Source organism: Lepus europaeus, chromosome 2 (genome assembly GCF_033115175.1).
Source record: "Lepus europaeus isolate LE1 chromosome 2, mLepTim1.pri, whole genome shotgun sequence".
In the NCBI taxonomy this organism is placed as follows: domain Eukaryota; kingdom Metazoa; phylum Chordata; class Mammalia; order Lagomorpha; family Leporidae; genus Lepus; species Lepus europaeus.
Window position 1 is genome coordinate 75,978,268 of NC_084828.1, and position 26,868 is coordinate 76,005,135.

At 41.8% G+C, this 26,868-nt stretch overlaps 1 protein-coding gene across 2 annotated transcripts in view; it reads left to right on the plus strand.

Moving 5' to 3' along the window:
• Window positions 1-26,868, plus strand: part of POGLUT1 (protein O-glucosyltransferase 1) — a 36,950-nt gene that overhangs the window by 4,573 nt on the left and 5,509 nt on the right. For both annotated transcript variants that reach the window (XM_062208572.1, XM_062208577.1), the window contains exons 4-9: window positions 4,001-4,136; window positions 6,467-6,588; window positions 19,140-19,199; window positions 21,544-21,643; window positions 25,351-25,409; window positions 26,631-26,798. In XM_062208572.1, the coding sequence (XP_062064556.1) occupies window positions 4,001-4,136; window positions 6,467-6,588; window positions 19,140-19,199; window positions 21,544-21,643; window positions 25,351-25,409; window positions 26,631-26,798 (645 nt within the window). The remainder of the gene's footprint in view (window positions 1-4,000; window positions 4,137-6,466; window positions 6,589-19,139; window positions 19,200-21,543; window positions 21,644-25,350; window positions 25,410-26,630; window positions 26,799-26,868) is intronic.

Here is a 26,868-nt window from a genome sequence, read left to right on the forward strand (position 1 = left end):
CTACGCCTGCGGTGCCGGCATCCCAGGTTCTAGTCCCAGTCGGGGCGCCGGATTCTGTCCCGGTTGCCCCTCTTCCAGGCCAGCTCTCTGCTGTGGCCCGGGAGTGCAGTGGAGGATGGCCCAGGGTCTTAAGACCAGGAGAAGCACCTGGCTCCTGCCTTCGGATCAGCGCGGTACGCCAGCTGCGGCGGCCATTGGAGGGTGAACCAACAGCAAAGGAAGACCTTTCTCTCTGTCTGTCTCTCTCTCTCACTGTCCACTCTGCTTGTCAAAAAAAGAAAAGAAAAAGAAAAAGAAATGTTCTTAAGGAAGCATGGAATTTTCCTTGGCAATAAAATAGTCTGCATTTCCAATGACACTGAAAGTCCCCTGTCCCAGCTACATACACAACTAGGGAAAGCAAAGATAGACAAAACACAAATAGAAATATCCCAAACCACTGTCCTTATGAAATGAACGCCGTTGTAAAAATCTCAGAGTTCTACCTAACGACAAATGCCAACTTCTGAGGCCTAGATATTTTAAATTCATCCAATTTCAGAAACCTGTATTACATGTAAAAACTCAGTTTTGAACAAAATAAATTATAGACTCAGCATTCCAAGAATAAGCTGAGGTATAGACATTTGGCACAATGGTTAAGATTTCTCTTGTGATGCCAGCATCCTATATTGGAGTACCTGGATTCGAGTCCCAACTCTGCTTCTGATTCCAGCTTCCTGCTAATGTGGGCCCTGGAAGATAGCAAGTGATGACTCAAGTGGTTACATCCCTGCCACCCACATGATTGAGTTCCTGGCTTCTGTGTTCAGAATGGCCCAGCCCGCTGTTGTGGGTGTTTGGGAAGTGAACCAGCAGCCAGAAAAGCTCTTTGTCTATCTTTCCTTTTCTGTACCTTTCAAATAAATGAAAATAAATATTTTTTTAAAAAATTATACTAGTATATCATTCCTATCAAATTATATCACAAAGGTATAAAATAAAGTTTGGCAAAACATGTATTTGTAACAAAGCTGATATACCCAGGTCTATTTCTTTTCTTTTCTTTTCTTTTCTTTTCTTTTCTTTTCTTTTCTCTTCTCTTCTTTTCTCTTCTTTTCTTTTCTTTTTTATTTAGCTCTCATGTGTGAGGGAGAACATGTGGTATTTGTCTTTCTGTGTCTGGTTTATTTCACGTTTTTAAAAAGAGTAAGCTGAAAGATTTTGCTGAGTATCCAGAGGATGATTAATACTAGAGATGAGTCATTTCAAAAATGAAGAGTAGTGATTCTTTTTTAATAACAGCTTTGTTGAGGTGTGGTGATTTAAGTGATATATTTTTAATAACAGCTTCATTAAGGTTTGTTGGCATAAACTGCATGTATTTAAAGTATATAATTTAAAATTTCTTACAACAAAAATAATGGTAAGCATGTGAGGTAATGGATATGTTACTTAGCTTGATTTAATCATCTGTAATGTAAACATGTATCAAAACATCACAATGTACCCAATAAATGGTACAACTGCTGTTTGTCAATGCAAAAACAATAAAGTGGACTCTCTGATAACTTTGTGCATGTACACAGATATTGGACATACCCATAACAACCAGATATTTCCTTGTGCCTCTTACAGTCCCTCTCTGCTGCCCCTGCCTGTTGTGACTTTTCCCCAACTCTGTTCTCTCAGGCATCCAATGATGTACTTTCTTTAATTAGAGATTATTTTCTAGAGTTTGTATAAATGGACTCACAGCATTTAAGAGTGCTGTTTTAAAAGCTAAATGTGAAAGAAAATAAAAATGTTTTCAAAGATGTATTTATTTGAAAGGCAGAGTTACAAGGGATGGGGAGAGTGAGAGACAGAGAAAGAGAGCTTCCATCCTCTGGTTCACTCCCCAAATGGTTGCAATGGTCAGGTCTGGGCCAAATGGAATCCAGGAGCCAGGAGCTTTTTCTGTGTCTGCCACATGGGTGGCAGGAGCCCAAGCACTTGGGCCATCTTCTGCTGCTTTCCCAGGCACATTAGCAGGGAGCTGGATTGGAAGCGGAGCAGCTGGTACTTGAACCAGTATCCCTGTGTGATGCTGGTGCTGCAGGCATCAGCTGAACCCATTACACTACAGCACCTGCCCCAGAAAATACACCTTTTGTATTTAATGTATAAATTATATGCAGCAACATTGTTAAAATTTTAGCACTTTTCAAAGTGTCAAAATAGTATTGCATGGACATAGTAAAATATTTGGATAATGCAAAAAGATGGTCAATGGAAAAGAAGCTTCTCTTCTACCTTAGATTCCTAATCATAGTCCCTGAGACCTCTTCTCAGAAGACAACAAGAATTGCAAATTTCTTCTATATTCTTGAAATACTCTATGCATATATAGGAATCTAGACTCATCAAGAAATTAAAATACGCTCTACTACTACTTTTCTGTATAACAGTAGAATTTGATCTTGTTTCCTACGAGTACTAGGAGTGCAGCTCTCTCTTTCATGGCTGCATCATAATCCACTGGATAGATTTATTTATTCAGATCCATCCATGGACATGTAAATTATTCATCACCACCTCACCATGTCTCTGATTTTTGGCCTGTACAAACCATGCTGCAGTGAATAGCCTTCTACATATACCTTTGAGCACTTTTCGTATCTAAATATGTAGGCTAAATTCCCAGAAGTGGAATAACTAGGTCAATTAATTCTTCTAAAATAGAAGCAAATTGCCCTTTAAATTGTGCAGTATTTATACTTTTGACCCCCTTGTATCAGATGCCCTAAGTATACCTCACACCCTAACCAGTCCTCTGTAAAATTGGACTTTTCAGTCTTTGCCCAACCAAGTGGTAAAACTGACATCAAGCTTCCTTGACATTTCATTATTAATAATACAGTTGAGCATCTTTTCCTACGTTTCTGAACCATCAATACTTTTTGGAATTATCTCCCCATCTAAAACAATATTTAAAATCCGTCATTTCCATGCTGCCCGAAGTTTTTGATCAAGCCATGGAATGCTGCCCCTACTGTCAGTGCTGGTCAGGACTTGAGGAGTGAGGCAGAAACAAGGTAAACTCTTGCATCTTATGTTTCTTTCAAGAAATCTCAGGATTCCTAGGGAGTCTGTTCAGAAAGTTGTGTTCATGATCTTCGTAATCGTGTGCACAGTACTTTCTGTGGTTTATGGAACTGATTTTAATAGTGTTCTGTGTTCAGTTCGAAGGTAATGAAAGGTTTTTGTCTTTCCTCTTAAAATCTGAAATTTAGTTAGGGCAAGCATTTAAGATACCCATATCCCATATTGGAATAACTGGGTCTGATTCTTGGCTTTGGCTCATGACTCCAGCTTCCTGCTAATGCAAACCCTGGGAACCAGCAGTGATGGCTCAAGTAATTAGGTTATTACCACCTATGTGGAAGATCTTCATTGAGTTCCTGGCTCCTAGCTTCAGGCTGACCCTGTCTCAGCCATTATGAACATTTGGGAAATAAACCAACAGATGAGAATTCTCTTTCTCTCTCTGTCTCCTTGCCTCTCAAATAAATTTAAAATGAAAAAAAAAATTTTAAGTGAGAATTATAATAGAAACAAAATGCCTTTGAGAGAGGCAAAGCCAAAGAAGTACCATTAGAAAATTAGCTTTTCCAATTCCTATCAAAATTAGTATCTTGCCTACTGATTAAACTATTTCATATTAGGGAAATAAAGAAAAAAATGGGAATTGAATAAAAGATAGATGGTAGGAGTAGCAATAGAATTCCTGTCAAAGCTATGAGGATTTATTTAGAAGATTTTATTAAATATTGTAGGCTGGAGCAGTTTAGCTAGGAATAATAACTTGCACAATATAAAAAAGTGAAACAGTCCTTTTAGAAGCATTACTTTCAGGAGGTTTTCTTTAGGCCGATAATGAATACTGCCTTGTCTTACTTTAAAGTGTGAATGGGACCCCTCCTTGTCCTGGAGCCTGCCGGCACTGTGCTGGTAAATTTGTGGTATTTCTGATTGACAGGTGTAGTGGTGTTGAACACTTTATTTTGGAAGTTATTGGGCGCCTCCCTGACATGGAGATGGTGATCAATGTACGAGATTATCCTCAGGTTCCTAAATGGATGGAGCCTGCTATCCCAGTCTTCTCCTTCAGTAAGGTGAGTAGAAGAAGAACCACGTAGAAGAATGGAGGGCAGGGGTGGGGAGCCTTTTTTCTGCCAAGGGCCATTTGGATATTTATAACATCATTTGCAGTCCATACAAAATCATCAACTTAAAAGTTAGCCTGCTATAGATACATTGAATTTTGAGTCCCAACTGTGGTTGCCTTGGCAGGACCAGACAAAATGATTTTGCCGGCCAGATGCTCCCCACCTCTGCTGTGAGCAGGAGGTCATTGTCCCATGAAAATCTGATGGGCAGTGGTGAGGCTGAGGCCTAAGCTCCAGAATGGGTCTGTGTCTTGCTTACCTTCATAATGGTTGAGCAGTAAGAATGAAGATATGGAGGGGAAGACCCGTAAGTGATGTGTCTGTAGGGACAGGGGCTGAAGCCAGGAAGTGAGAGCCCTGAGGAACCTACAAGACCCTGGAGGTGGGGCTCCAAGATCTTACAGAACTTATGAGAGGGGTCCAAGAAAGCTCCTGGTCTTGGAGTTAGGAAACACCTTCATTCAAAACTGCTTGTTGAGCTCCTGCAGTGTATGTGTCAGTCATAGTGCCGGGTATCATCTTCCAGGTCTGTCACTGTATCTCAGGGGCCAGTGTGACTAAAAGTGACCAGGAGGGTGCCAGCTAACTCCACATGGTTTGGGTTCAATGAAGCACTGCATCTAGGAACTAGCCCTGGGATGGCCAAGAGGGACGTGTCAGGGGGTGATCTCTGAGTGTCACTGTGAAGCACACACTTGTGGTTGGGAGAATATGGGACAGTACAGATCTTGTCAGCAATCAGCTTTGCACAAAGAGTGTATTGACAGAAACAGGCCCTGGTTCGCTCGAGACCAGATAGGACAGCACTTGAGAGCAGGGTGAGGAGGCCAGAACACCGTGGATGGAAGATTCTGTGGGGAGAGTGGATTTAAGAAAACCCCATGGACTTTGAGAAAAGGAACAGCATGTCTGAACTGGTTTTTCCAAGGCAGAGGGACTTTCTAGCCTCGTTGGCAGTTTGCTTTCTCTCTAGACTTAGTTATTTCCTGTGTTGCAAGTGGCCTGAGGCCACTTTGGTGTTGCATTGCCCTCCTTTCTCAGAGGTGCTTGGTCCCGTTGTTTGTCCTGAAGCTCTCCCAGGAGAGCAGATAAGCCCCCACATCGCCAGTAAGGACTTGGTGTTTGTTATTTACCTTTCATTTCTGTGAGTAATAAAATATGACCACCAGTACACTAGTTTTCCTTTCGTCTTTACTTCCCTCAGGTTTTTGTTAAATCAGCAACTGCTTGTAACCAAGCAAGGGATTTAGTCTGTCAGTTAATTGTACAACTTATGTTGAACAGCTGTTGTGTTAGAGGTGCTGATGAATCGTACATGTTCTTCAAGTATTTAGTGAAGACAAAGAGTATATTGCACATGTAATTTCAGTGGAAGAAATAGTAAAGCTGGAGGCATGTCAGTGGCCATATGTTTAATAGAAGTTGCCATAAAAGGGAAATAATTGGGTTGAAACTTTCCTCAAATGATGTGTGATAATAGCGGTTTCCCCATTTTGCCCTTCGGCACTTCTAACCCTGGTCAATGAATAACCAAGAATTTATTGACCAACTAGTGTGAGCCTGACAGTGCCACAGTATTAGGTGACAAAGGCTAACATGAAATGAATACTTGCTATGTCCCAGACACTGTTCTAAGCTTTTCACATGTATTAACTAATTTAATATTCAAAATAAATCTGTTAGATACACAGCATTACTGATACTGTTATTACTTCCTTCATGAAAATGATAAGGAAACTGAGGCATAGAAAGATAGAATCATGTACCTAGAGTTGTAAAGAGATAGATTCAGCATTCAGACACACAGGATCTATCTCAGGAGCCCAGGCCTTTAACCACTGCCCTGTGTTTCCTGGTCCTTGCTCTAAAAAGACCCCTTGGGAAATCACCAGGACCTGATGAGACAGTGTATACTCCAAATGGAATGACAGTAAAATATGACAGTGCTATGGGATTATTCACAACTGGGTATATTTCCTTAAACCAAAAGCATCGACAGGTGTATCCTCTGGTCAAAACAGAGTTTTGGGGAACTGAAAAAGTTGACCTTTAATATGATTCTAAAGTCTGAGACACAGTGATCCTCTGAATTTTAAACCATGATCTCACTTGCCTTTTCATGTCTATTAGAGTCCAGACTGTGGACCAGGGAAAATGTGTCTCTGGCAGTGTGACAGTAGAACAAGGCCTTTGTCCAGATCCTGTGAAATAAATGCTGTTTGTTCCTCACTCTGTTCCGAGACTGATTTAGAACAACCTTTCTGTTTCTGTTGAAGACATCAGAGTACCATGATATCATGTACCCTGCTTGGACATTCTGGGAAGGGGGACCTGCTGTTTGGCCAATTTATCCCACAGGTCTTGGACGGTGGGACCTCTTCAGAGAAGAGCTGGTAAAGTAAGTCCTTTGGAGAGATTTTCTTTTCCCCCTCTTTGTGTGTTTTTTTGAAATAAGCAGTAGGATGTAGCCAGTTATTTTCTTTAAGATGGCTAACTTTTAAATTAAAAATAAAACTGTTTATACCATAAGCAATTTTGTGACTGTGTAAAAATGCTTTCATACCCATAGAAAAGGGCAGAAGAACCTAAAACTATCAGCAGTATCTCTGTGGGAGGGAATGTGGAGGCCTTTTGTTTTCTTCTTTCAACTTTTCCTTAATATTCCTTAAATAAGGGTAAATTACTTTCAAAATAAGAATAAAAATGAATGACCATATTGTGAAGGAGAAGAAATCCCTTGGAAGAACCTATTTGTATTTGATAATTTAGAGCTGTGTCCTATAGACAGTGGTGAGGGGGCGTAACTCTCCCGAGGTATCTCAAGTTTAAGCTTATTCCAGGTCCTCTCTGATTCATGGCTGAGACATGCCTTGGCTTGTTGACTCCATCTTGCCATTTCAGAATTTAGATAGTCTGGGTCAGCCATGCTGTAGGTTTTGTTCACCTTAGCTACATACTACATTAATGAGTCAAACAGTTTTGGTGCTTAATTAGGGAACTTCTAGAAACACAATCTTTAGAGGTCTTTTCTTAGCTTTTAGGAAAGCAATTATTGTTTTTCCTTAAAATATATTTTTAAAAATTTTTGATTAACATGTAATACTTGTATATTTTATGTAGCACAGTGCAGTGTTTCTACAAGCATGTAGTGTGAACCAATCAAACCAGACAATTAGGCTGTCCATTTGCTTATCTTTTCTTTGTGTTTAGAGCCTACCAGCTCCTTTCTTCCAGTTGTTTATATTCTTTATACACATATAATACACTTACTGTGAACTATAGTCACCCCATGTTGCTATGATCACTAGGACTTTACTTTTTTTTTTTTAATTTGAAAGACAGAGATCTAGAGCAAGATCTTCCGACTACTGGTTCACTCTCCAAGTGCCTGCAATAGCCAGGGCTAGGCCTCTTGAAGCTAGGACCCTGGACTCTCCCATATGGGTGACAGGGACCCAAGTACTTGAGCTGTGTATCTTCTGTTGCCTCCTAGCGTGCACATTAGCAGGAAGCTGGAATTGGAAGCAGAGCTGGAACTTGAACCCAAGCACTCCAGAATGGGAGCTGCACCAAACACCCACTCCTGGAACTAGATACTATCTGACTGTATTTTGGTACTTGTTGTCTAACTCTCCTTTGCCTGACTCCCCTTCCTGCCCCTTAACTCTTCCCAGTTCTTAATACTCACTATTCTAAATTCATATCAACTATTTCTTTTTTAACTTCCACAAATGAAAGAGAACATATGGTGTTTGTCTTTCTGTGTCTGGCCAACTTCACTTAATGATTGGCCAGTTTCACTTAATGATCTCTGATCCTATCGATTTTGCTGCAGATGTCAGAATTTCATTCATCTTTATGGCTGAATAATATTCCATTTTGTGTATATACCTCATTTTCTTTATCTGTTCCTCTATTAATGGATATCTAGGTTGATTCCATATCATGGCTGTTGTGGATAGTGCTGCAGTAAACATGAAAGTTCAGCTATCTCTTTTGAAATACTGATTTCATTTCCTTCAGATACATACTCAGAGGTGGGATAGCTGAGTAATAATGGTAGATCTATTTGGGCTTTTTGAGGAACTTCCATACTATTCTCCATAATAGTTGCACTAATTTGCATCCCCACTAGTACCTTATAATGGTTCTCTTTTCTCCAAATCCTTGCTACTGTTTGTTTTTTTCATAATTTGTCTTTTTTATAACAGCTATTCTACTGGAGTGGGAGAGACACCTCATTTTGCTTTTGATTTACATTTCCTTGATGGCTAGTGAAATTGGGTGTTTTTTCCCGTGTTGAGCATTTGTATTTCTTCTGCTTTTTTTTTTCTTTTAAAGACTTATTCATTTACTTGAGAGTCATAGTTACAGACAGAGATGGGGGAGAGACAGAGAGAGAAGTCTTGCATCCACTGGTTCACTCCCCAAATGGCCTCAACAGCTGGAGCTGAGCCAGGCCAAAGGCAGGAGACAGGAACCTCTTCCAGGTTGCCAACACAGGTTGAGGGCCATCTTCTACTGCCTTTCCAGGCCATCAGCAGAGAGCTAGATCAGAAGTGGGGCAGCTGGAACTTGAACCAACACCCATTCGGGATGCCAGTGCCCCAGGCAGATGCCTAGCCTACTACGACACGGCGCCGGCCTCTGTATTTCTTCTGAGAAATGTATATTCAAATCCTTTGTCTATTTCTTAACTGGATTCTTTGTATTAATCTTTTGTCAGGTGAATAGTTTTCAAATATTTTCTTGCATTCTGTTGGTTGTCTCTTCACTCTATTGATTGCTTCTTTTGCCTGCAAAAGCTCCATACTTTGATATAATCCCATTTGTCTATTTTTGCTTGCGTTGCCTATGCTTTTGGGGTCCTATCCAAAAATTGTTGCCTATGCCAAAGTCTTGAATTGTTTCCCTTATGTCTTCTTCTAGTATTTTCATGACTTCAGTTGTTACATTTAGAACTCAGATCCATTTTGAATTGGTTTGGGTATAGGATGAGGTGTAGAGATCAACTTTCAATCTTGTGCATATGATATCCAGTTTTCCCAGTACCATTTATTGAAGAGTCTGTCCTTTCTCCGTTGTATCTTTTTTGATTGCTTTGTCAAAGATCCAGCTGGGGGCCGGCGCTGTGGCACAGCGGGTTAACGCCCTGGCCTGAAACGCCGGCATCCCATATGGGCGCTGGTTCTAGTCCCAGTTGCTCCTCTTCCGATCCAGCTCTGCTATGGCCTGGGAAAGTCCTTGGGCCCCTGTACCTAAGTGGGAGACCCCGAAGAAGCTCCTGGCTCCTGACTTCGGATCAGCACAGCTCCGGCCGTTGCGACCAATTGGGGAGTGAACAATCGGATGGAAGACCACTCCCTCTCTCTCTGGCTTTCAAGTAAATAAATAAATCTTTAAAAAAAAAAAAAAAAAAAGATCCAGCTGGTTATAAATGGGTGGCTGGATTTGTTTTAGGATCTCCGTTACATTGATTACATGGCCCGCATCTGTTTATGCCAGTAATATGCAGTATTGGTTGCGGTAGCTCTGTAGTCTGACTTGAAATCTGGTATTGTGATGTTTTCTACTTTTTGTTCAAGATTGTTTTGCTTATTCAGAGTCATTTATGTTCCCATATGAATTCTAGAGTTGTTTTTTTCTAGTTCTATAAAGAATGTCATTGGTATTTTGACAGGAATTGTGTTGAATCGATTAATTACTTTGGGTAATATGGGCATTTTAGTAATGTTAATTATTCCAGTTCATAAATAAGGGAGAGAAGTCTGCTATCCTGGTTCACTCCCCAAATGGCCACAATGGCCATGACCATGCCAGATGAAACTGGGAGCTGGAAGCTTTTTCCAGGTTTCAATTTCTTTGATCAGTGTTATGATTTTTATTGTTTTTTTTTTTTTTCACATCCTTGGATGAGTTTGCATATCCTTGGTTATGTTGATTCCAAATGTCTCTTTTACAGCTAGTAGGAAGGCAGTTGCTCTTAAAATTTCTTTCCTAGTGAATATAAAAATGATACTGACTTCTGTGAGTTGATTTTTTAAAATTTATTTATTTATTTGAGATGTAGAGTTACATACAGACAGAGGGAGAGACGAAAGAAAGGTCAACTATCCTCTGGTTCACTCCCCAATGGCCCCAGTGGCCAGAGCTGGGCTGATCTGAAGCCAGGACCAGGAGCTTCTTCCGGGTCTCCCACATGGGTACAGAGGCCCAAGGACTTGGGCCGTCTTCCACTGCTTTCCCAGGCCATAGCAGAGAGCTGGATTGGAAGTGGAGCAGCCAGAAATTGAATGGTGCCCATGTGAGATGCAAGCACTGCAGGCAGAGGCTAAGCACACTAAGCCACAGTGCCAGCATCATATGAGTTGATTTTATTTTTTAAGATTTGTTCATTTATTTGAAAGTCAGAGTTACACAGAGAGAGAAGGATAGGCAGAGAGAGAGAGAGAGGTCTTCCATCTGCTGGTTCACTCCCCAATTGGCTGCAACAGCTGGAGCTGTGCCAATCTGAATCCAGGAGCCAGGAGCTTCCTCTGGGTCTTCCCATGCGGGTGCAGGGCCCCAAGGACCTGACTTCCTCTGCTTTCCCAGGCCACAGCAGAGAGCTGGATCAGAAGTGCAGCAGCCAGGACCTGAACCAGTGCCCATATGGGATGCCGGCACTACAGGTGGCAGCTCTACCCAACACGCCATAACGCTGGCCCATGTTTTTAATCCTGCAACTTTTTAAAACTTTTTGTCAGTTGTAATAATCTTCTGGTTAATCTTTAGATTTCTGTACATATGGAATCATGTTGTCTGCAAAGAGGAATAGTTTTTCTTCCTTTCTTCATTGTATGCCTTTTATATCTTCTCTTGCCTAATGGCTTTCACTAAAACTTCCAGTGCTATATTGAATAAGAGCAGTGAAAGTAGACACCTTGTCTGGTTCCAGATCTTGGAGAAAATAATTTCATCTTTACCCCCATTCAATATGATGTTAACTGTGGATTTGTTGTATATGATGTTTATTATATTGAGGTATGGTTCTTCTATACTTAATTTGTTCAGGGTTTTTGAAATCATGAATAGATGCTGAATTTTATCAAATCCATCTATTTCTGTATCCGTTGAGATGATCACTTTTATTCTTTATTCTATTAATATGATATATTTATTTATTGAAATATCCCTGCATCCCTGGAACAAATCCCACTTGATCTTGATGAATGGACTTTGTGATGTATTGTTGGATTTGATTTGCAAGTAATTTGTTGACAAATGTTTATCTGTGTTCATCAGAAATATTGGTCTATAGTTTTCTTTTTCTTTCATGTCTTTATCTGATTTTGGTATCAAGGTAAGGCTGGCTCTTAAAATGAATTTGAAAGATTTTCCTCACTTTCAGTTTTTTGAAATAGTTTGAGAAGAATTGGTGTTAGTTCTTCCTTAAAAGTTCAGTGGAATTCAACAGTGAAGCTGTTTCATCCTGGCCTTTTCTTTTATTGATTCAATCTCATTAACTGTTGTTCTGTTCTCATTTTCTGTTTTAATGGTTCAATTCTGGTAAATCATATGTAATCCAAAAATTCATCAATTTATTCTGTTTGCCAGTATATTGGTATGTATTTGTTATGACAGTCACTAATGATCCTGTTTCTGTGGTATCAGTTGTAATATTTTTTTATTATTATATTTGAGTCCTCTCTCTATTTTGTTTTGTTTTCTTTTTTCTTATTCTAGCTTAAGGCTTATCAATTTTGTTTATCTTTTCTTTTTTTTTTACTTTTATATTTGGAATTCTTTTTTTTAAGATTTATTTTATTTATTTGAAAGGCAAAAATAGAGAGAGAAGGAGAGAGAGAGAAGAGAGATATCTTCTATCTACTGGTTCACTCCCCAAATGGCCACAACTGCCAGAGCTGGGCCAGCTGAAGCCAGAAGCCAGGAGCTTCTTCCAGGTTCCCATGTGGGTGCAGAGGCCCAAGAACTTGGGCCATTTTCCACTGTTTTCCTAGGTGCATTAGCAGAGATCTGGATCTGAAGTGGAGCATCTGGAACTCAAGCCGGCACCCATACAGAATGCCAGCATGGCAGACAGAGGCTTAACCTTCTCTGTCAAAGTGCCAGCATCATGAATTTTTTTAAGGTTTATTTATTTGAAAGGCAGAGTTATAGAGAGAGGGAGAGTCACAAAGAGGGGTCTTCCATCTACGCTTTCACTCCCCAGATGGCCACAATGGCCAGGATAGGGCCAGACCAAAGCCAGGACCCAGGAGCTTCATCCCAGTCTCTCACGTGGGTGCAGGGGTCCAAGCACCTGGGTCATGCTTTCCCAAGCTTATTAGCAAGGAACTGGATCAGAAGTAGAGCTGCTGGGACTTGAACCTATGCCCATATGGCATGCCAGCGTCACAGCCAGTGGCTTTACCCTCTATGCCACAATGCTAGTCCCTACTTTTATATTTGAAAGACAAAAGTGATAGAGAGGTGCTGGCATTGTGACATAGCAGATTAAGCTACCGCGTGCAATACCAGCTTCCTATATGGGTTCTGGTCTGAGTCCGAGCTTCTCCACTTCTGATCCAGCTCCCTGATAATTGTCCTAGGAAAGGAGTAGAAGATGGCCCAAGAGGTTGGGCCCCTGCACCCACATGGGAGACCCGGAAGAAGCTCCTGGCTTCTGGCTTCAGTCTGGCCCAGCCCTAGCCATTGTGGTCAATGGGAGAGTGAACCAGCAGATGAAAGATCTTTCTCTCTCTCTCTCTCTCTCTCTCTCTTTAATTCTGCCTTTCAAATGAATAAAATAAATTTTAAAAAGAGAATTTCAGAGGGAGAGGGAAGGGAGAGAGAGAGAGATCTTCCATCTGCTGGTTCACTCCAAATGTCTGCCAACAGCCAGGGCTAGTCCAGGCCAAAGCCAGGAGCCAGGAACTCTATCCATGTCTCCCAAGTGGTTGGCAAGAAACCAAGTACCTGGGCCGTCATCTGCTGCTTTCCCAGGTGTATTAGCAGAAAACTGGCTCACAAGTTCAGAGTAGCAGGGACAAATTATCAGACATTTTGATATGCGATGAGGATGACACAAGCAGCGGATTAGCACATGCTCTTGTTTATCTTTTTATTAAAAGAATCTTCATTTTTTTGATTTTTCATATATATGTATGTATGTGTGTGTATATATATATAAAATGTGTATGTATATGTGTATTGTAGTGTATTATATGTAATGTGTGTGAATTACATGTTTTTTTACCTATTTTTTAGTTTATTTCATTTATCTTTGTTCTGATTTTTTTTGCTTCTACTGAGTTTAGTTTTTTGTTTTTTTTTGTTTTTTTTTTTTTTACGATTTATTTAATTTTTTGAAAGGCAGACTTAACAGAGAGAGGAGAGACCGAGAGAAAGGTCTTCCTTCCACTGTTTCACTTCCCAAATGGCCACAACAGCTGGAGCTGGGCCAATTCGAAGCCAGGAACCAGGAGCTTTGTCAGTCTACTACAGGTGTACAGGGGCCCAAGGACATGGGTCATCTTCCACTGCTTTTCTGAGCCATAAATGAACTGGATTGGAAGAGGAGCAGCCAGGACTTGAAATGACACCCATAAGGGTAGAAGCTTAACCAGCTATGCCACATCGCCAGCCCCTTAGTTTGTTTTTCTAGGTCTTTAAAATGCATTATTGGGTTGTTTAATTGATATCTTTCTATATTTTGATGTAGGCATTTATTGCTATCAAATTCTCTATTAGTGCTGCTGTTGCTATATCCCATAATTTCTGGTGTGTTGAGTTTTCATTTTCATTAGTTTCAAGGAATTTTTAAAATTTCCCTTTTGGTTTCTTCAGTAATAAATTGTTCATTCAGGAGCATGTTGTTCAGTCTCCATGTATTGGTGTAACTTCAGCAATTTCTTTTGGTGCTGATTTCTAGTTTTATTACATTGCTTTCAGAAAAAAATACATGATATGATTTTCAGCTTTTAAAATTTGAGACTTGCTTTATGTCCTAATATGTGCTGTTCTAGAGAATATTCTTTGTGCTGATGAAAATGAATACGTGTTCTGCAGTTTGTTGCATGGAATGTTCTTTAAATATATGTTAGTATCATTTGTTATATAGTATAGTTTAACTTTGTTGTTTCCTTGTTGATTTTTTTTAAGATTTATTCATTTATTTGAAATAGCAGTGGACCTAGAGGGAAAGACAGAGAGAAAAAGTACTTCCATCTGCTGGCTCACTCCCCAAATGGCCACAGCAGATGTCAGGCCAAAGTCAGGAACCAAGAACTCCATCCTAGCTCCACTTATATGGCAAAGGCCCAAGTACTTGGTCCATCTTCTGCTGTCTTCCCAGGCACATTAGCAGGAAGCTGGATCATATTCAGAGCAGCTGGGACTTGAACCAGTACTCTGACATGGGATGCCTTTGTCACATGCCATGGCTTAATCCTTTGTGCCATTAATGTGGCCTCCACTGATTTTTTTTTTTTTTTTGGTGTGAATGATCTGTCCATTGATGAAAGTGTAGTGTTAAAGTCCCCCACTATTATTGTATTGGGGTTTATGATTCCCTTTACATTTAATAATGTTTGTTTTATAAAATTGGGTGCAATGGCATTAGGTACATACATATTTACAATTATCATATTTTCTTCTTGATGACCTACTTTGTCTCTTCCTACAATTTTTGTCTTAAAGTCTGTTTTAACTGGTATAAGCTACTCTTGCTTGGTTTTGGATTCTGTTTGAATAGATATATCTTTTTCCATTCTTTCATTTTTTTAAAATATTTATTTATTTGAAAGTCAGAGCTACACAGAGAGGAAGGAGAGGCAGAGAGAGAGAGAGAGAAAGAGAGAGAGAGAGAGGTCTTCTATCCATTGGTTCACTCCCCCAGTTGGCCACAACGGCCAGAGCTGCACCGATCTGAAGCCGGGAGCCAGGAGCTTCTTCCAGATCTCCCAAGCAGGTGCAGAGGCCCAAGGAGTTGGGCCATCTTCCACTGTTTTCCCAGGCCATAAGAAGAGAGCTGGATCGGAAATGGAGCAGCCAGGACACGAACTGGTGCCCGTGAGGGATGCCGGCACTGCAAGCAGTGGCTTTATCCACTATGCCACAGCGCCAGTCCCAGGTTTTGTTTTTTAATCCATTCAGCCAGTATATTTCTTTTAACTGGGACATTTAGTTCATTCACATTCAAAGTGTTTAATAATAAGTAATGAATTATCCCATCATTTTAAAAATTTCTTCTGTTTATTTTGAATACCCCTTGTTTTTCTACTGGGTTTTATGCTTTCACAAGTTTTCATAATGGTTATCTTTAGTTTGCGTCTGTATGTAGGACATAACAGCGTGTGTATTATGGCCTCTGTTATCTGTCAGCATGGATGGTCTGACCTATGTTACACAAAGCAAAATTTCTCAGTCCTGGCACAACTGACATTTAGGACTAGAGAATTCTTTCTTGTAGGGAGCTGTTTTGTGCATTGTAGAATGTTTAGCAGCAGCGCTGGCCTCTGCCTACTAAATGCTAATAGGAACCCTTCAATAGTGACAATGAAAAATGTCTACAAGCATAACCAGGTGTCTCCTGGGTGAGGTGAGGGACAGGATTAGGGACAGTTGTGAGCCACTAATATGGAGAGATGATTGGGAGAAAATGCTTCCCTAAAACATCACACTGTTACTTGTGAGTAGGCAGATTTCCAATTTTTTTTTTTTTTTTGCTTTATCTTTGTAATTTTCCATTCGAATTTTGTATAAGGAGCATGTGTTATTTTTTTACTAAAAGCAAAAAAATCTAGTGCTGTAGTTTATATTTTGACAAGAGGATGTATAGAGGAGAAATGAGAGATAGCTCTGGCCTTGGACTAAAGGACCGGGGAAAGGTGACCCAGCAAGAAAGAGACAGAGGATGAGTTGAGTTAGCTGAGGAGGGGAGCTGTGGAGGCTCAGAGAATACTGATCAATGCTCTCAGGTGAGCAAACATGAGTATTGTTTATCTAAAAGACTTACAGCTAAGGAGTTCATATCGTAATTTTCTCCATTGCTGTAAAATAGTCCACCAATCTCTAATTAACTCTGACTTAGCCTTCTTTTCCTTTTTTATAGAAAGATACCCACAGACTTCTGTGCAGGGAGGATTCCTATGAAGGAAGTAAGGAATTATGCATCTGTGGGTCTGGTATTGAGCACAAGGGTTAAGCCATACTTGTGACTCCAGCATCCCGTATCTGAGTGCTGGCTTGAGTCCTGGCTGCTCTGCTTCTGATCCAGCTCCCTGCTGATGTGCCTGGCTCGAGTTCTTGGGCACCTGCCACCCATGTGGGAGATCAGGATGGAATTTCTGGCTCCTGACTTTGGCCTTGCCCAGATCTGGTTGCTGTAGCCATCTGGGAAGTGACCCAGAGGATGAAAGATATAGCTCTTTCTCTTTCTCTCTCTCTCTCTACTTTGCCTTTCCTAAATAAAATAAATCATAAAAAATAAGGTGTGGGGAACCCCACACATTTAAAAGAACAGTTATGCATCTGTGAGCTAGCACATTAAGCAAGGAAAGCTGATTGTGGTAATGGATACTGAGACCTGGGTTTCAGGAGCTTTATAGAGCATTTAGTACAGTTTGTAAGTACAGTTTTTAAGTATACCAAAGGGATGCAGTATTGTAGCGTAGTGGGTAAAGCTGCTGCCTGCAATGCTGGTATCCATAATGGGCACCGATTCATGTCTCAGCTACTCTACTTCTGGTCCAACTCCCTGCTAATGGCCTAAGATAAGCGGCGAAAGATGGCTCAATTGCTTGGGCCCTTGCCACCCATGTGGGAGACCTGGAAGAAGCTCCTGGCTCCTGGCTTTGGCCTGGCAGAGCCCTGGCTATTACAGCCGTCTGGGCAATAAAACAAAAGATGGAAGATCTCTTTCTCTCTGTGTCTCTCCCTCTCTCCCTGTAACTCTGACTTTCAAATAAATCTTTTATTTATTTACTTTATTTTCTATTTTATTTTATTTTATTATTTGAAAGACAGAGTTACAGAAGGAGGTCGAGACAGAGAAAGAAAGGTCTTCCATCCATCGGTTTACTCCCCATATAGCTGCAACACCCAGAGTTGAGCTGATCTGAAGCCAGAAACCAGCAGCTTCTTCTGGGTCTCCCACATAGGTGCAGGGGCCCAAGGGCTTGGGCCATCTGCTGTTGCTTTCCCATGCCATAGCAGAGAGCTGTATTGAAGTGGAGCAGCTGAGACTCAGAGTGGCACACATGTGGGATACCGGTGCCGTAGGCCAGGGCTTTAACCCACTGCACCACAGCACCGGCCCCTACATATATATATATATATGTACATATATATATATATATGTACATATACATATATATATATATATATAAAGAATACCAGGATTGCTATTCTTAAACTGGATCAAATTTCCATCCTCTTAGGTGGAATTAAATTAAATTATGGCTATGGGATTCAAAGTCCTGTATGAGTATGGGGCCGAATCATATTGAATCCACAGCACAGAGAAGTAGATTTATATATATCCAAAACATGAAATCAGTGTGATTCTCATCTCATTCAAATTCTGATATGTTTTTGCAGCTCATTTCACATATTAATCTTATCAGTAGCACTCTGCTGAAGTAGAGAAGAATTCCTCACTGTGCCAAATTAAACCACCCTAAATGTGTTGTTCAGGGTTCAGGAATTTTACTTTCAAGATTGTTAACTTAATAACGGGGTATATTAAGCAAGTTTGTGCTCTACAATGAAATACCTGAGGTAACTAACTTCATAAAGGAAAAGACTTTGAACATTCAGGTCTAAGGTCCGGTAGCCCCATTGGATTAATACCTGATAGGAGTGCATCGGGAGGAAAGATCACGTGGGAAGCTAGGAAGCAGAGAGAGAGAGAGAGAGCGAGCTTGGGCCCTAACTCAGGCCTTCACAACAACTCTGACAGAGAATGGCTCCTGAGGGCATGTCCCTGGTGACCTGAAGACCTCAGTATATCTCACCTCCTAAACACCTCTACTGTGTGAAGTTTCCACCCTCTTAGTAGCATTAACTTAAGACTTTGGAGTTTAAAGTCCATTCTGACTATGGGGTCCAAATCATATTCAATCCATAGCATGAGAAAATAGATTACTAGATATTGCTGGCTACCACCTCCAAGCAGTAGACTGATAATAAAAGGGAACATAGTGTCCTATAGAGCTTTTTAAAGAACTTTTAAATTTATTTTCCTTTGAAAGGCAGAGAGATGGAGACAGAAAAACGAAGAAAACTTCTCTCTGCTGGTTCTTTTTTCTAAAGGCTCAGAACTTAAGCCATCACTTGCTGCCTCCCAGGGTGCACATTATCAGGAAGCTAGATTGGAAGTGGAGGAGCTGGGACTCAAACCAGGAACTCCAGTATGGGATGCGAGCCTCCTAAGCAGCATCCCAGTCACTGTGCAGTGCCCATCCTGGGCAGGCATTTTCTTTTAGTAGCTGCGATCAGGCTTATTTGAACATACAAAGCCCCAAACTAATCTTTAGAAACAGTTAAAACACATCCTTATATAGTGGAGAAAAAAAAGAAAACTAAAGAAAATCTGTCTTTTGGGGCCGGCGCTGTAGCGCAGTGGGTTAAAGCCCTGACCTAAAGCACCAGCATCCCACATGGGCGCCAGTTCTAGTCCTGGCTGCTCCTCTTCCCATCCAGCTCTCTGCTATGGCCTGGGATAGCAGTAGAAAATGGCCCAAATCCTTGGGCCCCTGAACCCATGTGGGAGACCTGGAAGAGGCTCCTGGCTCCTGGCTTCAGATCGGCACAGCTCCGGCCATTGCGGCCATCTGGGGAGTGAACCAGCAGATGGAAGACCTCTCTGTCTGTCTCTACCTCTCTCTGTAACCCTGACTTTCAAATAAATAAAATAAGTCTTTAAAAAGAATAAAAATTAAAAAAGGAAAATCTGTCTTTTTTTAGGTCAGCAGCACAGTGGCCATGGAAAAAGAAAAATTCTACAGCATATTTCCGAGGATCAAGGTGATTATATTATTTTGACATTTTACAAATATTCTCCTCCAAATAATGTGTAAAATATATATAATCTTGAGTGTATGAAGAACTGTAGCTCAGACAGAAAGCTAAGATGACTAAGAAATACATGTACAATGACAGAATCAGACTAGAGAAGAATTCAGATTATTTTCCCACTTCACTCTTAACTGAAATTAAAAGAGGTGAAGTTCATTCATCTAGGTGTTTGCAGAGTGCCACGAGAGTAGTGGACGTTGATCACACGATGCTGAACAGAACAGGCGAGCGCCTGCTTGTTTACAGAGTCCTCCAGCAGCTGGTGATACTGCCATGGTCAGCCTCACCAGAGTCTCTGAGGTTTTCATCAGGCCCTATTGCTGCAAAACAGTGACTAAGAGCACAGACTGAGGCGGATGGAGATGGACAGGGAAGCAAAGAGGAGAGAGAGAAATGGGAAAGTAGCAGAAGGACCCTGTCTGTGTTGTTCAGCTGTGCATCCCTAATGCCAGGAGCAGGACGTGGCATGCAGACAGGCTACAAATTGAGGGTACTTCAAGAAGTTCATGGAAAATGAAATTAACAGATAAGTTTGTTTTGCCAGAAAAATATTTGAGATCATCATGCATAAGAGGGACCTTCAAAAAGTTTATGCAAAATGTCTGTTATGAAAAAGCTGTCTGTGGATTTCAAACTATTTTGCACCAAAATGAATTTATCTTTTAGTTCCATTTTCCCCAGAATTCTTTGAAGTATCCTTATATTGGGAACAGATGAATAGAGAAAGACCAGGAGAAGAGAAGGCTTTTCTAGTTTTGTGGCAAGTCGTGGTCAGGGATCATACCTTCTGTCTCCCATCTCCTCGCTTGGCCAGTGGAGTTCAGGGTGCAGATGGCTGCTGAGCCACTACTGTTCCTTACCGACTTCTGTGATTCTTCTCTTGAGCTCATAGATCGTTCACTTGGGGCCTGTGTCTGAATTTAAGAGTCTTAGGACCTCCTTGAAACTACATGAGAGTATGTGCTTTCTTCTCAGGATGCAGGAAGGGCATGCATTCACAGTTCTTAAGGGATTCTCTGGGGGTCTTGGAGCCCTCACCTGTCAAGACCCTCCATTACTTGGACCATTGCTAGGGTTTTCATCCCTATATAGTCTTTAGGTTTTTAAGCCAGTTAGTTTTTTGGCTTTGTTTTTAAATTTAAATTTTATTCTGCATTTCATGGAGCATTTGCCACAGAAGTCATGTAGCTTATTTCAGTAAGTGCTGACTGCCCAGTGTTGCCACTATGAGTGCCAGTGATTACAGAGGTGACATGAACCTTCCTAAAAAGGAAGTCATTCCCTGGGAAATGGCTACAGTGACCAGAACAGCATACTCTTTTTTTTAAATAGAAAGCTTTTATTTAATAAAAATAAATTTCTTAAGTACAACTTTTGGATACAGTGGTTCTTACCCCCCATACCCACCCTCCCTCACCCAAACCATCCCACTTCCTACTCTCTCTCCCATTCCATTCTTCATTAAGATTCATTTTTAATTATCTTTATGTACTAAGTAAAGATTTCAACAGTTTGCACCCACATGGACACACAAAGTATGCAATACTGTTTGAAGACTAGTTGTACTGTTAATTCTCGTAGTACAACACATTAAGGACAGAGGTCCTACATGGGGAGCAAGTGCACAGTGACTCCTGTTGTTGACTTAACAATGGACACTCTTATTTATGACGTCAGTGATCACCCGAGGCTCTTGTCATGAACTGCCAAGGCTATGGAAGCCTCTTGAGTTCACAAACTCTGACGATATTTAGACAAGGCCATAATCAAAGTGGAGGTTCTCTCCTCCCTTCAGAGAAAGGTACCTCCTTCTTTGATGGCCCCTTCTTTCCACCAGGATCTCATTCACAGAGATCTTTCCTGTATGTTATTTTTTGCCACAGTGTCTTGGCTTTCCATGCCTGAAATGCTCTCATAGGCTTTTTAGCCAGATCCAAATGCTTTAAGGGCTGATTCTGAGGCCAGAGTGCTGTTTAGGGCATTTGTCATTCTGTGAGTCTGCTGTGTGGTCTCATTCCCATGTTGGATCGAGAACAGCATACTCTTAAAGCTCAAGTGCAAACAAAGGGTGAAACCCTCCCACTCCTGAAAGGTAAAGTGGGGAACACTCTCAGACCCCCTTAGTGCTGCTGCACCACTTGCTGCTCCTCTACTGTCACAGTAACCAGTGAATGACCTTCTACACAGGCAGCCACTGCACTAGGTTGGGTCCTAGGACTGCTTACCTTTCCAAGGTTGGAAACTGTGTTACGGCATAAGCCACATAGTTTTGTGTCATGTGTTTCTCTTATAGGACAAGCCCAGAACGAGATCCTCTCATTCTTCTGTCTCGAAAAAATCCAAAACTTGTTGATGCAGAATATACCAAAAACCAGGCCTGGAAATCTATGAAAGTAATCAACAATCATCTGAATAGAACTACAGCAGTGAATATTCTCACTCAAAGGACATTGCCAACTGGGTAGAATTTGAGACTAGGTTTCGTCTCAGTGGTGAGATGAGTAGAGAGAAAGTTCCATGAACCAGTGTTAGCGTATATGTAAATTCTCTTTTAAACTCACATTGCTTTTTCTCATCATGTTATGACTAATATATTATGCTCTGATGCTTTCGACCAGAGGTCCCAACTTTTTCTGTAAAGGCCAGATAGTAAATTTAGAATATGGTCTCTATTGTAATTATTCAACTCTGCCGTTTAAATATCAAAGCAGCAATCTGTGACCAAATGAATATGGCTGTTTTTTTGATATGGGTGGTCATATGTTTTTTTTTTTTTCTTTTAGACTTATTTATCTGAAAAGCAGAGTTATAGAGAGAGGGAGAGAGAAGGGGAGAGAGGAGGAGAGATACAAAAGAGAAATTTTCCAACTACGGGTTCATTGCCCAAATGGCTGCAATGGCTGGGGCTGGGCAAGGCAGCAGAAGTCAGGAGACTAGAGCTCCATTCAGGTCTCCCATAAGGGTGGCAGGGGCCAATCACCTGCGCCATCTTCCACTGCTTTCCCAGGCACATTAGCAAGGAGCTGGATGGTAAGTGGAGCATCCAGGACTCAAACCGGCACTCATATGGGATGCCAGCATCACAGGCAGGAACTTAAGCCACTGCACCATAACACTGGCCCCAACGTAGTATATTCTAAAAAAAACTTTGCTTATGACTATGGAAATTTGAAATCCATGTGATTTTCACATGTTATAAGATAGTCTTGCTTTTTTCTAACCACTTGAATATAATATCTTAGTCATCTATTGGTTATACAAAATGAACAGTGGGTTTGATTTGGCCAGTGGACTCCAACCCATGGTTTCATCCAGTGGTTCTCTACCTTAGCTAAACAGTACAACCTCTGAGAGCTTAAACAAGGAATCAGGGTCGACGCTGTGACGCAGTGGGTTAAATGCCCGGCCTGCAGTGCTAGCATCCCATATGGGTGCTGGTTTGAGTCCAGCTGCTCCACTTCCAGTCCAGCTCCCAGCTAATGTACCTGGGAAAGCAGAAGAGGACCCAAGCCCTTGCACCCATGTAGGAGATCCAGAGGAGGCTCCTGGCTCCTGGCTTCAGCCTGGCCTAGCCCTGGTCGTTGTACCCATTTGGGAGTGAACCAGCAGATTGAAGACCTCTCTCTCTCTCTCTCTGTCTCTCTCTCTGTCTCTACCTCTCTCTGTAACTCTGCCTTTAAAGTAAATAAAATAAATCTTTAAAAAAAATGAATCAGAATCTCTGGGGATAGAGTTGAGGCCACTTCATTTGTTCAAAATTCCCCAAATTGGGGTGGGCATTATGGCACAGCTGCTTAAGCTGCTGCTAGGGACTTCTGCTTCCCATTTGGAGTGCCTGGTTCCATCTAATGTGCTTGGAAGGCAGCAGATGATGGCCCAAGCACTCTTGGGTTCCTGCCCAATGGAGACCGAATGGAATTCCTGGGTACTTGCTTTGGTCTGGCCTACCCCCAGGTATTGTAGGCATCCAGTGGATGGAAATTCTCTTTGTCACTCTGCATTGCAAATAAGTAAATAAATCTTTAAAAAGTGATTCTAAGGTAAAGCCAGAAACTGGGACCTTAGGTCTAGTATGTCTCTGACCTCTGGACTCTGTGACTTCTTAATCAGAAAACCTAAAACCCTATTAGAGGGCCTGTGGTGCAGAGGTTTAAGCCACTGCTTGGGATACTGGTATCCTGTCTTAGAGTGCCTAGGATTGAGTCCCACTTGTGCTGATCCAGCTTCCTGCTAATGTGTCTGGGAGGCAGCAGATGATGGCCAAAGTTCTTGGGTTCCTGCCACCCATGCAGGAGAGTTGGATGGAGTTCCTGGCTTCTGGCTTCAGCCTGGCCTTACCTCTGCTGTTGTGGCCATTTAGGGAGTTAACCAGTGGATGGAACATCTCTCTGTGTCTCCCTCTTTCTCTGCCCCCATCTACTCCCTGTCTATCCCTCTCCTCTGCCCCTGCTTCCCTCTCTCCCTCCCTCCCTCCTTCCCTCCCTCCCTCCCTCTGTTTCCCTGCCTTTCAAATAAATAAATAAATAAAACTTTAAGAGGAAAAAAACCCTTAAAGCCCTAAATTTCCTCATCTGGAATCTCCATCCACCATATGAGTAGGCTTTGAGAAAAAGATCTAAATTTCCTGGGTAAAAACTAATATGTCTGAGAGGTATGTTATTATTTGGTATGGCTTTAATCAAGCAGGAGCAAACGAATTTAAGAAACTTTATTGAATAATACAAGTATAAAAAAGTTTTATTTATTTATTTGAAAATCAGAGTTACACAGAGAAGGAGAGGCAGAGAGAGAAAAAAGGTCTTCCATCCACTGGTTCATTCCCCAGTTGGCCACAATGGCCAGAGCTGTGCCAATCCAAAGCCAGGAGACAAGAGCTTCCTCCCACGTGGGTGTAGGGGCCCAAGGAATTGGGCCATCTTCCACTGTTTCCCAGGCCATAGCAGAGAGCTGGATCGGAAGTGGAGCAGCTGGGACTCGAACCGGCGCCCATATGAGATGCTGGCACTGGAGGCAGTGGCTTTACCCACTATGCCACAGCACCAGCCCCTCCAAAAAATGTATTCATTCCTCCCACAAGTTGTTAGCATCTACCAGGGGAGGCTGCAGAAGCAACCAGACTTGTTCCCCTCCTCAGGTTCATAACCTGCTAAAGTGGATAGAATGCACCTGGGGGTCACACATTCAAAATACCACAGGGCAACAGGTGATAGAAAGGTATGAGAAAGGAGCCACCATTGTGGCATAGCAGATAAAGCTGGTGCCCCACATGGGCACTGGTTTGTGTCCCAGCTGCCCTGCTTCCAATCCAGCTCCCTGCTAATAGCCTGAGAAAAGATGGCCCTAGTTCCTTGGATCCCTGCTGTCCACATAGGAGACCTGGAAACATTCCTGGCTTCAGCCTGGCCCAGCCCGGCCCAGCCCTGGCCCTTGCTGCTGTTTGTGTAGTAAACCAGCAGAGAAAGCTCTCTGTCTCTCCCTTTTAATTCTGACTTTCAAATAAATTGTCTTTTTTTTTTTTTTAAAGAAAGGTATGAGCAAGAGACAGCACAAACAACTCCAGGTGCTTACTGCTGGGTGGGAGTAGGAGCCCCATTTGCCAGACCTTTCTTGGCTTTTTCCTCCAGGAAAAGTTGGAAATCTGAATTTTTGCAAGAAATAGCTTGCCACCTATAAATGTTAGTAATGGTCTGAATAATTTTTAACTACTTTGCATGCCCAACAAAATTTGTATATGGCCTCTACTCCTCAGCTGGCCAGCCAGACTCGTGCCCTTCTGGGTGTGATTTAGACAGTTAAATGTGCTGCAGGCTGTGACCTCTTAGTTCAAAGGAGGGCAGCATGGCATCAGGTGAACTTAAACTCTAGAACCAAATAGACCTGGGTTAAAATCTGCTTCTTCTGCTTAAGACCATATAACCTTAAGCAACCCTCTCAACTTCTTGAAGTTTTGGGTTCTTCGTTTATATAATGGGTATAATAATGCCTCCTGAGTATGTTTACTATGAGGCTGAGTGAGGTACTTAGATGAAGTGTTCCTCAGTGCTTGTTGCCCAGTGATTGCCAGTAAATATCAATATTAAGTATTTATTTTCTCTTACAGGATACCTTGGGGAAGCCAGCTGCCAAGGATGTTCATCTTGTAGATCACTGCAAATACAAGTAAGACTTCTAGTTTCCGTATTGCCTTTGAAATAGCTTCACTTTGGGGGAAAATTTTCATATCAAGGCCTATTTGGGGTATATAAAAGTTGTATTAATTTATTTAGCTGGCTTTTTTTAAAAGACTTATTTATTTTTATTTGAAAGGCAAAGTTAGAGAGAGGCAAAGGCAGAGAGACACACACAGAGAGAGAGTGATCTAGCTTCCATCCACTGGTTCACTCCCCAACTGGCCTCAATGGCCAGGGCTGGGCCAGGTGGAAGCCAGGAGGCAGGAGCTTCTTCTGAGTCTCTCATATGGGTGCAGGGACCCAAATGCTTTGTCCATTTTCTGCTGCTTTTCCAGGCACATTAGTGGGGAGCTGGATCAGAAGTGGAGCAGCTGAGATCCAAACCAGCACCTATATGGAATGTCGGCACTGCAGGCAGCAGCTTTTCCTGCCAGTCCTATCTCAGACTAATAAATATTATAATTAAATGCCAAGACTGAAAATTTTGGATGAAGAGGTTAAGCCAGGTCTGAAGGAGGGCAGTGGGGAGATTCAGAGGCATGAGTGGCAATTGCACATCCAGTAGGAACTATAGGATAAAAGCAACTTTGGTGGGAGACAGCGGTACATGCTTGAGAAATGCTGCAAAGAAAATGTTGTTTCTGAAGATAGCTTTTTCCGTGGGGCATGTCTTTGACGATTGATCAGATCAGCTCATTCTCTGCAGACTGTAGAAGAGGGTAGTGTCCAGGAAACCAGGGGCACCTCCGAGCACATGGAGTACACAAGAGGAAAACCAGGCTTTGGGGCTATGACTGGTTGCAGACATTTGGCCTAGAGAAGCTTTTGGAATTTTATTCACTCTTGATTTTGATGTATATCACTGAACATTGCTATATTTTCTCAAATATGTCCCAAATCTGTCATTCCTTCTGACCATTGTATTCCCTTGTCTCCTTGTATCCCACCACCCAACGAGCTGTTTGCAGAAAGTACCCTTGCTTTATCTTCACCCGTCATTCCCAGAATAACCTGCAGCCCCAGTCCTAGAAAAGCAAGGAGTTTATGGAAGCCCCCCAGGGACATACTGCTTATCCTTGGAAACTGAAAATGGAAAGGGAAGGGAGAGAAATGGGAAAAGGAGAGAATGGGAGGAAGGAATATGAAAAAAGGTCATATTTATGACAGCAGGCATAGAATATCAAATATATTTTTCTCTTTCTTTTCCCAGGTATCTGTTTAATTTTCGGGGTGTAGCTGCAAGTTTTCGATTCAAACACCTCTTCCTGTGTGGTTCACTTGTTTTCCATGTTGGTGAAGAGTGGCTCGAATTCTTCTATCCACAACTGAAGCCATGGGTGCACTATATCCCAGTGAAAACAGACCTCTCCAATGTCCAGTAAGCTGCTATCCCTAAGACAGAACTCCTAATGACCCTGCAACCCGCCCCCACGTCCAGTGATTTCCGG